The 13,683-nt window shown below is 45.0% G+C and overlaps 1 protein-coding gene across 1 annotated transcript in view; it reads right to left on the reverse strand.

The window, feature by feature from the left end:
- Nucleotides 1–8,007: 8,007 nt before the first annotated feature.
- The window catches only part of RPIA (ribose 5-phosphate isomerase A), a 31,005-nt gene continuing 25,329 nt past the window's right edge, over nt 8,008–13,683 (reverse strand). The window contains exons 8-9 of the mRNA XM_065891294.1: nt 13,446–13,545; nt 8,008–8,386 (exon numbers count right to left, since the gene is read on the reverse strand). Of these exons, the coding sequence (XP_065747366.1) occupies nt 8,292–8,386; nt 13,446–13,545 (195 nt within the window). The 3' untranslated portion in view covers nt 8,008–8,291. The remainder of the gene's footprint in view (nt 8,387–13,445; nt 13,546–13,683) is intronic.

Below are 13,683 nucleotides of genomic sequence, written 5' to 3' on the forward strand. Positions count from 1 at the left end.
AGATGGCCCAGGGAGAGTGAGAGGCCCAGGCATCTCCCAGACATTCCAGCCTCTGCCAAGTTTCCCCAGCTGAAGCGACATACAACAGCGATGAGCCATCCCCAGCAAGCTCTGCTCAATTTGCAGGACTGAGCAAATGAATGGTGGTGGTGGTTTTAAGCTACTACACTTTGAGGTTGTTCACTATGCAATAGATAGCTGGGACGCTGCCTTAAGGTTCAAGTCTTGGGCAGGGGCAGCCCACTGATCAAGCCTCAGTCCATGCCCTAGGAGCCAGGGAGTAGGAAGAATGGACATTTCAGCTGTGGTAGAAAGGGCAAGACATGCCTCACATCAAGTTCCCACAGTGAGGAATTCCCCAGATATATACAGGGAGCTCAGATGCTGGAGAAGGGGGAAAAAAAAACCTGTTAAACTCAGTACCTGCCTTTTATCTGCCTCTGCATATCTGGCTTTTATATATTGATCGTCCTCTAGAGACATTGATGATTGTGTCTCCTTCCCAAGTATCCTATTTCTTACTTCCACTTTATATCTCATCGTGTTTGGGGGGTTCCTAAACAATGGATCATTTTAACGGAAACACTTTGAAGGTAACTGGATTTAGGAAGTGCCAAAGTTCCTGCCTCCAGGGTAACCAGTGACGCTCAGAAAAAGTACCCACATGATATAGACCATTTCCTGGCATCTTGTACAACCCAGACTTGCTGTGTCCTGAAACTGTAAAGAAAACATTCTACCAGCCTTTAAAAAAAAAAAACACAAAGTCTTCAAATAAACTGGGAAGCCCTTCTGAACATTTTCTATAGACTCATCACTGATTTCTCCGGCCCAGACTCTGCCTTGTTCATCCCACCCTCCTCCCTGCCGCCAGCAATGACGGATCATAAGTCTCCGTTGCCTAAATCCCCCACTGTCAGGATTAAGACCATAGTCCATTGCTATGGTGAACATGGCCCTTCAGTAAGTGGTTCCTGCCTTCCCTTCTCTCAGCTCCTCCCCGAAGCCACCACCACCTGTCACCCATACACAGCTCCTCAAGTTTATCCGTACCCACCAGGTCCTCACTAACCCTTGCCTTTGCACATTCTGTTCCCCCTCCATGGAATGCTTCTTTCCACTCTTCCCCCACCCACCACTGCCTACCTGGTGGTCTTTTACTCTTCCTTCGAGATTCAGCAGCTAGAACAACCACTTTAAAAAGTCACTAAAATATAAACAGTAAAAAAGAAAACAAAAAACAGAGGAATTAGAACAGTAGGCTTTAAAATTTATTTAAATCGAAAGAAGGAAGTACAAACAGACAAGGAGATAACAAAAAACATACATTCACACAAAAACTTGTACATCACTGTTCATAGCAGCATTACTCATAAAAAGTGGAAACAACCCAAGTGTCTATCAACTGACGAATAAATTAAATGTGGCATATTCATACAATAGTATTCAGCAATAAAAAGGAATGAAGTATCGATACACGCTCTAAGAATGAACAAGAACTGAAAACGTTATGCTAAATAAGACACAATGAGATCATATATTGTATGACTCCATTTATATGAAATTACAGAAGAGGCAAATCTATAGAGACAAGAAGTGAATTCATGGGACTTCCCTGGTGGTGCAGTGGTTAAGAACCCGCCTGCTAATGCAGGGGACGTGGGTTTGAGCCCTGGTCTGGGAAGATTCCACATGCCGCGGAGCAACTAAGCCCGCGCACCACAACTACTGAGCCTGCGCTCTAGAACCCATGAGCCACAACTACTGAGCCGGCGTGACACAACTACTGAAGCCCACGCACCTAGAGGTCGTGTTCTGCAACGGGAGAAGCCACCGCAATGAGAAGCCCACGCACCACAACCAAGAGTAGCCCCCGCTCGCCGCAACTAGAAAGCCCACACGCAGCAACGAAGACCCAATGCAGCCAAAAATAAATAAATAAATAAATAATTTTGAAAAAAGAGGTGAATTCATGGTTGCCTGAGACTGGGGGGTGTGGGTGGGCGGCATTGAGGGGAAACAGGGAGTTGCTGCTAATGGACAAGGGGTTTCTCTTTGGGTTGATGGAAATGTTCTAGAATTGTAGCGACAGCTACACAACTCTGTGAATATACTACAAACTGAACTGTATACTTTAAGTGGGTGAATTGTATGGTATGTGAATTATATCTCAATAGAGCTGAAAAATTTTTTTTAAAAATACAACTAAATGACCACCTACGCTACGAGGCTTTCCCTGACTTTCCCAAGCAGAACACACACATACTCACACATCTCGATAATCCTATATGGCACTTCATAGGGGCATCTAAAATTATTGTAACAATGTTTTCTTTCAGCAAATTCCAGAACAAAAGTTGGCAAGCCATTTTAAGAAACATTTTATTATGGAAAATATCACACATTCGAGAGCAGTGAACCCCATGTACCTATGACTCAGTTCACTGTTTCCCCATCCAATGCGCCCCCTAATTATTTTCAGCAAGCTATTTTTGCACGTCCCAATGCTCTTCATTGTGAGGCCCAAGGAATCTAGAAAATATAAGTTCACAGCAGTCTAATGAGAATAAAACATTCAAGTGCTTTATGTGCCAATAACTGCTCGAAGCACTTGGCATGAATTAATTCATTTGATCCTCAAAATTACCCTAAAAGGTAACATTTTTATAGCCATTTTACACTGAGGAAATCAAGGCTTATGAGTGAAATAACTTATCCAAAAGTTAGTAAGTGGAAGAATGGAATTCCAAACCAAGGTTACTATCTTAATCATACTTACTTATCTCAGAAAAAATAGTATACCTCAACTAAAATAGTCATTTAACTCAGAAGCTGAAGGAATGGTATTCTCTTTCCTGGAGTTAAGGCCACTTACAAGGTCAAAAAAGTCATCTGCTCCATGGGAATTCCCTGGTGGTCCAGTGGGTAGGACTCCACAGTCCTAATACAGGAGGCCCGGGTTCGATCCCTGATCGGGGAACTAGATCCCACTTGCATGCCACAACCGAGAGTCAACATGCCGCAACTAAGACCCAGCACAACCCAGATAGATAGACAGATAGACAGTTAGATAAAGAGATGCCAAAAAAAAAAAAATGGGGGCAACTGAGTGGAGCCCCTGGGGAGCCCTCTATTTGACTCAATGCTCTGTGGGCTTTAAAAAAAATCTAGGGCCACAGGAGAACCCAGGCTTGCTCCTGTGAATCAAAGGAGGCTTTAAAAAGCCAGAACAAGGACAACACCAGAGTTCCACTTGAATTCTAGAACCTTGTTCCACAATCCTATAGTCACTACCGAGCACCTGAAGTGTGCCTAGTCCAAAATGAGATGTACTGAAGTAAAATATACATGATATTTTGAAGACTTAGTTAAAAAAAAAAAGAATGTAAAGTATCAACTGTGTGTTAAAATAGTAATATTTTGGATTCGCTGGGTTAAATATTTTATTAAAATTAAGTTGTCCTGTTTTTTGGTTTGTTTTTAATCTTTTTAGCGTGGCTACTAGGACATTTAAAATAGCATATGTGGCTCACATTTCCACTGGGCAGTGCTGTTCCTGACCATACCTGTACTGCCCTGGGTGCCAGCTCCCCGCGGGCTCTCGCCTTGTCAATGCTTCCACAAGTTCACAAAGAAACAGGAGGCCAGCACCACTAGCACAGGAACATGGGCCAAGCAGAGCTAAACTCAGATCAGAGCTCTAATCTGAATTGAACTCATCAGAGACTGGAGACTGGCCTAACACTCCACTAAGAACAGCTTCTGAAATAAAACGAGGATGCGTGCAACTCTCCTATTTGCAACTCAGGTTGGAACACCCTTGAACCTGGGAAGTCCCTCCAATGTATTTCTGTCATCAGGGAGACATTTGGGGGTCTTATTGCCCATGGGCTGAAGCTGATAGAGATGAAGGCAGCCAGGGCTTCCGTTCCCAGAGAAGCTGCTTCCTCTCCCACCTTGCTGCCGAGCAGAGATGTTCTCAGTGATGGAGTTTCAACACTGAATCAGGCTGCATAATGCATTGTCCACAAACACTGGGGTGGCCTTTGCAGGGAAGACCTTTCCCTTCCCCTCTGGATTCCACCTTACCACACTGCCCTCATTAACCATCACATTTCTATCCCTCTCAAAGCATCGTGAAAGATGTTTATTTGCAGAGGTCAACTTGGGCACATTTGAATGCGAGGCTATATTGGAGTGTTTTGCTGTCCTGCAGTACAAGCTGGTTACTAAAAAAGCAAAGGCACTGAACCTGTGTCAAAAACATCATCTGATTACTGGGTTAGTGGAGAGTGAAGGCTGATGCAATCCTAAATCTGGCTGGATCAGCTGCTAGGTGGGACAGGAAGTGAGCAAACTTCATGGCACCAATGAAGTCTTTGAAGGCTAGAGTCACATCATAGGGTATCTGTGGCCTGACTCTTCCATCCCAGTGCCCAGGACACAGAAAGTACTCAGTACCTGTTAACCAAAGGGAAGGGAAGAGTAGCTCATAGAACACTCAGGTCTCCAGACCCTGGGGTCAGAAGATCCTGAGAAAGAGAAATGCAGCCCCTGACAGCTGGGAACTGGCCAGGCTCTATAGCCCAGTCTTGGTGTTGCTAAGAGCTGGCCTGGCACCCCACAGCAAGGCTGTTGTGTTCTCCTGTACATCATAAACAATATCACAGAACACCATCAGACAAAGCCACTGTGACTGTGAGGACAAACACGACATGACTCCAAAATCATTTCATGTCTCCATAAAAGAGACAACACGTGAACGTCATCCAAACCACAAATAGGACCAGACATCTCCTCCCCTGGCTATTTGAGTGCCTGCCGCTTCGTTACCAATCCCAGCTTTAGCCTCACTCCGTTCTTCTTACCTTCGCAGTAAAAATTAAGATACCCGATCACAGAATTCTCCTGCTGCTTTTTTTTTTTTTCGGTACGCAGGCCTCTCACTGTTGCGGCCTCTGCCGTTGCGGAGCACAGGCTCCGGACGCGCAGGCTCAGCGGCCATGGCTCACGGGCCCAGCCACTCCGCGGCATGTGGGATCTTCCCGGACCAGGGCACGAACCCGTGTCCCCTGCATCGGCAGGCGGACTCTGAACCACTGCGCCACCAGGGAAGCCCTCTCCTGCTTCTTGATGACATCCATTCCAGTACAAAGCCCTCCCCCAAAGCCCCAGGCATAAGCCTAAATCCTCTAAGTCCTAACACCCTTGGACAGACTCCCCATGGCATGTGACGTCCTTCACTCAATGGGTCAATAAAACCAATTTTGTTCAACTACATGTTCTGAAGAGTCTTTGGCTACAGGGAACTAACAACCCTTAGCCATAAACATCCTCCCCAGGCTAGCAGTGCCTATGGTTGCCATTGTGTGTATATCTTGGAAAGGGGAGAAAGGAAACAAGCATGGGAGGAGAGAAAATCAGTGATGGCATTCAGCTCCTACAAGGGCCTTCCCACAGCCAACCCTAGGTTGTACAGTGTCCTGCTCCTTTCTCCCATTAAAAGAAAGCTCATTAGAGAACAGAAATTTATTAATATTATAGGATTACCCATGAGTCTATACACATACAGACATACACAATAAACCATTCACTAACTTCAGTACTTTAACAAATTACAAATTACTTGTGATTCGAGTTACAAATGATGGATACAACAATTAAGAACACCAACCCTTCAGAGTCCTACAACCACCTGCAACCATGAGCCAGAAAGGCCTGGCCTGCTTTCCAGTGTATGACCTGAACGAGTTACTTAAACTGAGCCCGTATCCCACTCCGCCAATGAAAAGAACAGACACCACCAAGTTGCTGTGAGACAACAGGCCAAAGGCCCAGGCCAGCACCTGCACGCAGTGAGTGAGGACAGGTAGGGCTCTGTCACCAGTCACCTGATAACTTTTCCTACCTCGTGGCCCCTCCTCCTCACTGTGCTGACAATTCCTCTATCTGTCTCACCCAAAAGGCTGGAAGCGTCTGGAGCACAGGAGGTGTCTCGTCTCTGTCCCCACGCTCCCCCACCACGGCCCCCGACTATTCCCCACTAAGAACTGGCACGTGATGGGGACTTGCTGATTGAAAAACACTTGATGATTGAAGAGTATCAGAACTTGATGAGCTCTAGCTGAAACCAAAGTAGAATCGATCTGATTCAAATCCAAGTGATTATTTTTCCCCTTTGATGTCTCCCAGAAAGGTGGCAACTTAACTCGGTTATAAACCTTTCCCAGACACTGGACTTGCAGCTTGCCCTGTGCCCCTCCAACTGATCACAAGCCTGCAAATTGTGTCCATCCAACAAGACCACATTTACTAGCAATTTTCTTGAAGAAACTTTAATCAAAATTGACCTTTAGAACAAACTGCTGTGTGCTACCTGAAGCACAGCAGGTGTTTTTTCCTTCTTCACGAGAAAAAAACCTCACATTCACACTTCAGGGAACTGCAGTTGGGTCACAGGTGTGAAGGCGTATGAAAGCCTCTGAGGATTTACATGTGCTGTGGAGCGTGCAGGCGTTTTTCAGGAGCCCAGTTTAACTTTGTTTATCTTTATGCCGGAATTTAATCCAAGAGCTTTAAAGGATCATTCCAAAAATCAGTTCTATCAAGTTTTCTCAGCTAAGACCTAGTGCCCATTTTGTGCAAAAATTACCTATCACCCAGACCAAAACAGTCTTGGAGAAAAATAAAGCGCTCCTAACAATAGGTCTTCTAACAATGTGTGAGGCAACGATTTTTAAACAGCACCTTAAGAGCAAAGAAGAGAAGGAATTCGGCAAAGAAAGCCTCGTCAGTGCTCAGTCCTGACTGATCGACTTTTTTCCTGCAACTTGATTTAGCAGGAATTCCAATGCCACTAAGTTTGGCAGCTATAATCCAAGCTTCAGAACAGAGGCCAAGGCGAGTGAAATGACTGTCTAAGGATCGTGTGAAGTCAGCTCGTGGCGGGGGGTGGAATCAGGGCTCTCCGCACAAACACCTTTGCAACAGGATGGATTCCCGAGTCCCATGTAGAATCATCACTGAGCTGACCACAGCCTTTCCGTTCCCATCGGAGGCTTTCTGGATGGTTCACTGCTCGTCAGGCACACTGCGAAGATTACAGACCGGGAGAACACAGAGAAAAGTCAGGTTACCCACTTTACTGCTCGTCGGCTTCCAGGATCCAAAGTCTGACTGGTGTGAAACTTAGGGATAATTTGTGACTTTTGTTCAGCCGTGTCATCCTCTGTTAATAAAGAAAACTAATGTCTTATTTGATAGAGGTCTCTGGAATAAAACTGACATCAAGCTCTCTCAGAAATAAAGGTAATATTTGTCTACTCTTTGGCTCAAGATTGCTTGAGTGAGTTCTACCCCTTATCAAAGATCCAATGTAAAGTGGGTGAGGAAAACTGATTCCTATTTTACTGCAAAACTGACAAAAATTCTATAGTAAAGACAAACAGTCAAAATGGCACCATACTGTTTTATTTCAACCTTCAAACAATATAAAGAGGTAACAACTTCTGATGCCGAACCATGCAAATAACAATAAAGGAACAAAAAAAAAATTAACGACGAAAAGACAATCATTCAAAGGTGTTTCACAGCAGTGCTTTGGCAGTACTGGCAAGTACTTCTAGCCAATGGCTTCCAACAAGAGGGATCTGAATGAACCCCCTGTTCTCAGCAGAAGAGCCCCCACATTTTCCCCCTGGTGGTCTACACACTCTGAGTCACACACACCACACCCCTACGCTCACCGGGTTTCTGTCATTCACATCTTACAACACGTAACTGCACACCGTGCGTCTGTACACAACAAAAACTAAAAATAAAACAGGGTGGTAGAAAAGTAAACAAACTCCAGTGTTTCCAGTAAGGCATCAGGGAATCGCTGCCGGCTGGGCCCTTCATCTCACCACTTTAAAGAAAAGTTTGATTTACATTTCTCAGCAAACCCAATATTCAGAGGCGTCACCATAACCAGCAGGCTCAAGTTAAAAGTTTAAAAGACAGTCCTCCTTTTTTTTGGTAAATGTTTCATATAAAACATGAAATCAAGTTCTACTTTATAAAAAAAAACTAAGTATTTTTAATAGTAAAAATATATATGTTTATATTTCTCTTTTTAAAAAGACATTTAATAACAATACTTCAGAAGACCAGATTTAACCCTCAACCCCCCCACCCTGCCAAGTGTCCACCTGGCACAGATACATTAAGGCAAAGGCTCCTGGAGAGGCATGTCCGCCTCGGCGGCGGGCTGGGGACACAAGGGGAACACACTCCGCTCCTGCAGGGCCAGTTTAGAAAGGCTTCTCCCTCATGTTCACCGAGCCGTCCTGCATCCCAAAGTAGACTCTCTCCGCCATGTTGATGAACAGGCCCGTGTCCACCACGCCTGCAGGACGAAGGACGGGAGGGAGCATTAAGTTTCAGGTTCCCAAGGCGAGAAGAAAACCAGGATCACAGGGCAGGGTCCGTAGGAGCAACTACCATGAACAGCACCGGACAAAGAAATGACAAGTCTAAAGCCCTCCCTCCCTCATGACAATGAAAAGAGATTCTGATTACTTTTATTTCTTCTTGCAATGCCTTCTCCCCTGCAATCTTGGCTTTCCCTCTATACTCAGATGTGCAAAGCCTTTCCTGGCCTTCGGGCCTTTGCTCACACTGTTGCCTTAGTCTGGACTGGTCATCTTTTCAGAGAGGCCCCCCCAGGACTACTCGAAGTACCCCCACTTCCAGTTATCCTCAATCACACTATCAGCCTTAGAACTTTCTCCTACAAAGGGCTGGAACATACGTGCAATGCATATACCACATCAAAATATATAAACTCTCCAAATCAATAAGACGACAGACAACCTAGTAGAAAAATGGGCAGAAGACTTGAAGAGGGACTCCCCTGGTGGCACAGTGGTTGAGAATCCTTCTGCCAATGCAGGGGACACGGGTTCGAGCCCTGGTCCAGGAAGATCCCACATGCCGCGGAGCAAAACTAAGCCCGAGCACCTAAGAGCCCATGCTCTGCAACAAGAGAAGCCCACGCACAACAATGAAGAGTAGCCCCCGCTCGCCACAACTTAGAGAAAGCCCATGTGCAGCAACGAAGACCCAAAAATAAATAGAAAATTTATTTATTTTAAAAAAAAAAAAAGACTTAAAGAGGCACTTCACAAAAAAGGTTATCCAAAATGGCCAATAAACAGAGAAAACGGTGCTCAAACTAGTCAAAAGAGAACGCAGATTAAAACAAGACACCACAACACACTCACCAGAATGAGTATAATGAAATTTGACTAGAATGCAAAGACACTCCCACACGCTAACGGTAGGAGTAAATTGGCAAAACTACGTTGGAAAACGTCTGCTGGTACATCTTCTAAAGCTGGACATATTCATACCTGATGATCCAGCAATTCTACTCTTTGGTATATAAGCTATATATTAGGTATGTATATGGCCCTCAAAAGACGTGTATGAGAACGTTCACAGCAGCACTTTTACTAATAGCTAAAAACTAGAAACACCCGAATGCCCGTAAGAGTAGAATGGATATACAGACTTTTTTTCACACACATAAATATGATGGTATACTGTTCAGCAGTGAGAATTAACCGTAAGCAACCTTCACTGAAAATAGTTACGTATATACACGTGCTACAATGAGATAATACAGCAAATCCCCTACACGCGAACCTTCAAGTTGCGAACTTTCAAAGAGGTGAACGTGCGTTCGCATGTCCGATCGCGTAAGTTAGTTCACAGGTCTGGCGTACATTGCTACGTCCGTGCGTCCTCTACAAGTGGCTGTGCTTTTGTGTACTTTACTGTGGAGTACTGCATAGAGTACAGTAGTATACTATCCTTGTTTCAAGCCCGGGATGTCTGGAAGCAAGCGTAAAAGCAGCAGTGATGTAGCTGGTACTACTGTACTTTTCAAGGTACCGTACTGTAAGATGTTTTCTTGATTTTTTGTTTGCTTTTTATGTATTATTTGTGTGAAAAGTATTATAAACCTATTACAGTACAGTACTATACAGCCGATTGTGTTAGTTGGGCACCCAGGCTAACTTTGTTGGACTTATGAACAAATTGGACTTACAAATGCGCCCTTGGAACAGAACTCGTCCATATGCAGGGGACTTAACTATACTGTTCAACTGTCGAAAAAAAAAAGTTTGGGAATTCCCTGAGGTCCAATGGTTAGGACTCCGAGCTCTCACTGCTGAGGGCGCAGGTTCGATCCCCGGTCAGGGAACTAAGATCCTGCATGCCACACAGCGCAACCAAAAATAAATAAATAAAATTAAACTAAAAAACAAAGAGTTTGATGGATCCAGTGCGTAGGGCAAGCGGCACCTGCATACACTGTTAGCAGGAGGGTAAACTGGTGCTATCCATCGAGGGCAATTCTGCACCAACAGCAAAACCAGATACACTTATTCTCTGATCTGGTAATTCCCTTCTGAAAAAAAACAAAAACAAAAAAAACTGGAAACAAACATCTGCTAGTGGGGACCTGGTTAAATAAATTCTGTGATAGCCACAAAATGGAATGCCATGCAATTATTTAAAAAACAATGAGGAAGCTCTTCTGTGAACCATTACATAATAATCTTCAAGATGGGAAAAAGTAGGAAGCAAACCACTTGTCTAGTGTGCTGTCACTTATGTAAAAGGAGATGGGGGCGGGGGCTGATTTGCATTTATGAAAGATCAACTCAAGAAGGACACACGACTTTGGCAGGGCAAAGGGACAGAAGATAGAGACTTTTCACTGTTTACTTTTGTAATTTTGAACTACATATATTAAAAAGGATAAACAAAATTAAAATTTTCAAAGACAGCCCCCAATACATAAACAAATAAAATCATTTACCGGCAATAAAAAGCCATCAGATAGAGAAAGGAGCTGCTGAAACACAGAGGTCTCCAGCACCACACTGGGCCGCCACAACTGGGGCCTCCCAAAGACATGCCAAGTGGCCACTCAAGACCCATCCTTTTCAAAAATTTTATAATACAAGGTGACAGCTTCCACCTGATCCAAGAGAAAGCCATACTGGCTCCAGATAAGACTTCAAAGAAAGCGCAGAGATGCATGGCAGCAGTCTAAGGTCTGATCTTAGAGCAAACTCTCTTCAGATTACTGAGATGCTAGGAGCGACTAACCCATTCCTACCCCCACCCTCCCAATTAGTGGAAAGGGCAGAGGTGGCTCAACGTGAACATGGAGGAAAGAACCTCTGCTCTGCGTGCAAACAATGGAACACCCAAGGGCGTGACCAGCCATGGACCGGTTTAACTGTCCTTTAAGTGTCCTCACATAAATGAACGTACATGGGACAAGGGCAGGGTGACAGGACAGACAGGATAGACAGGGAAACTTGCCCTCTTTTCCTCCCTTGATCATGGTCCAGCGGCAAGTATCTTAAGAGACCAAAGAGGAAGAGAAAAGAGAATGAGAAAGAGAACAAAATCTCACTGATGATCCTGGTGGCACTGCACTAAATAATTTAACATCTAGCTTCTCTTTTTTCGTTTTCTTCATTTTAAGTTCCTAATGAAACTCTGAACTTCTCTAGGATGTAGCGTCTACTTACTAAGGTGGAGAGCAAAGCGTGGGAGAAATCTGCTCACGAAGGAGATCTCAATGTCTCAATACACCAAGAAAGGTCTAAACAGGTGCAACAGAGCTACCTAGTGGGCACTGCAAGAAATCCACCTAGAGAGGAACAGCGCTGGCAGTGGTGAGCGGTTTCCTGTGCGTCCCTGGGTTTGTCTGTATTATCATTTGGGGCTAATCCTCCCACGTTACTGACAGTGACCTCTATGGCTTCTCTTCCTCCTGCCTTCTTAGAAGGCTCTTTAGTTCTTCCACTAAAAAGTTAACACTAAGTAAGGGAATAAGCTTAATTCAACCCATCTTCTTTACATAGTAAATCTGGAAAAAGATTGTCAATAGAAGACTAAAATAGTAGAGTAAAGTAAGGTTGGAGAATTAGCTCTTCATTACATGTCTATGTACTTTTCATTTTATATATTTATATGTATTTCATTCCCAAATAGCATGGGTAAATCAGAATGTAATCTAGCAACTTAATTAACGATGAAGACAGTATACTTCCTTCCTAGGGATGTACTCATTCAACAAATATTTCCATATGTGCTGAGCACCATTTTAACCCATTTACTGCTCCCAACAATCCTAAGGTAGGTACTAACAGCAGACGCCTTTACAGAGGAAGAAACTGAGCCGCAGAGATTTAACTGACTGCACAAAGGTCATACTGATAGAGCAAGCCTGGGTTTGGATCCTTACCCAGGATGTCTGCTCCAGAATCCACCCCTAGCCACTACAATCTACTAAACTGACTCCATCTGCCCCATTAGCTTGCTCTGGCCCAAGAATACTTCATGTCATGCAATATTCCCAGTTGGAATCTTAGTCGCTCGATATACCTCTCGCATCTGCCTCCTCTTTTTAATCCCCTCCTATGAGCCCTCAGTACCACCTCTGGCCTGGACTCATAACTCACCTCGATACTGCCCACCCAGCCTTCACCCAGGGCCCGGATCCCTGGCACAAGGTGGAGTGGAGACACCCCACTGCTCCAGATGTCCGTGTCACACAACCCCCTCCTGACCTGGCTCTCGACAAAGGAAGGACTTAGAGTTCAGGGTCTAGAGGCAGACAACCCAGGCTCCCACCTTGGGGCTGCAGCCCTTGAGCAAACCATGTACCCTTCCTCGATCCGTGTCTTCCTCTGTAACTATCTTATTAAATTGGGGGGTCAATGAGACGTTTTTCAACACTTAGCACAGTGTCTGGATCACTCTACACTAAGGCAGAGGTCCAAAGTCACCTCTCCTCCATGAACCTCCCCCTGCTTCGCAGAAGAAGCAACTCTAGACTCCTGGTATTCCACATTCCATCTTATTTGTAGGCACAGCTTCTAGGCAGCCCCACACAGCTTTCCCCAGGTTCACATCAACTCTCCCTGAGGCAGAGCCCATGTTCTATTAACAGAACTCCCTGTAACACGTGTCACAGCGCCCTGCCTGTGGCAGGAATCTAGTGTGTGGGTGACCTGAGTCATTCTCCCCCAGAGAACATGCCAAAATCAAAGAGGCTGCAGTCAAGCTCCTGAAAGGAAAGGCTCTTCGCAGAGAGGGCGGGCTTATTTCAAGGCAGGCCCCATCTGACACCCCATCAACTCCAGGCCTACCCCAACTGAATGGGTTGTGAAATGCCAACCAACGAAGCTGCTAGGTGAGCAATAACTCTTCTCGGAAGGAAAAGGCAAAGGCGTGAAGCTAGGAATTCCAAACACAGCATGAAGGAAATTCTTTCCAACCAAGTCTTGCAAAGCCCACATCCATCCACGGCCAGAGGCAGGGGACAGCTACGAAGGGCATGGGCGTCTGTGCTCAGTGAACGCCACTCCCATTACCTGGGATCATTTTGATAGTTGTGTTCACTTCACTCCATTTGTGGACCCGGTCAAACTTCCAGTCCAGGATAAAATTCCCATTATCCGTCACCACAGGACCCTAGAAGATAATTCCCCACACTTACAGAGGCCGTGTAGATACAGGCAGGCAGAGAAGAGCAGGAGAGTGGAGGTGATAACCAAAGGCAAGTATCTGAATTAACCCGCTCCAACCAGTACCCCTGTCTCATGCTTTCTA

Source organism: Phocoena phocoena, chromosome 14 (assembly GCF_963924675.1).
Source record: "Phocoena phocoena chromosome 14, mPhoPho1.1, whole genome shotgun sequence".
Classification (NCBI taxonomy): domain Eukaryota; kingdom Metazoa; phylum Chordata; class Mammalia; order Artiodactyla; family Phocoenidae; genus Phocoena; species Phocoena phocoena.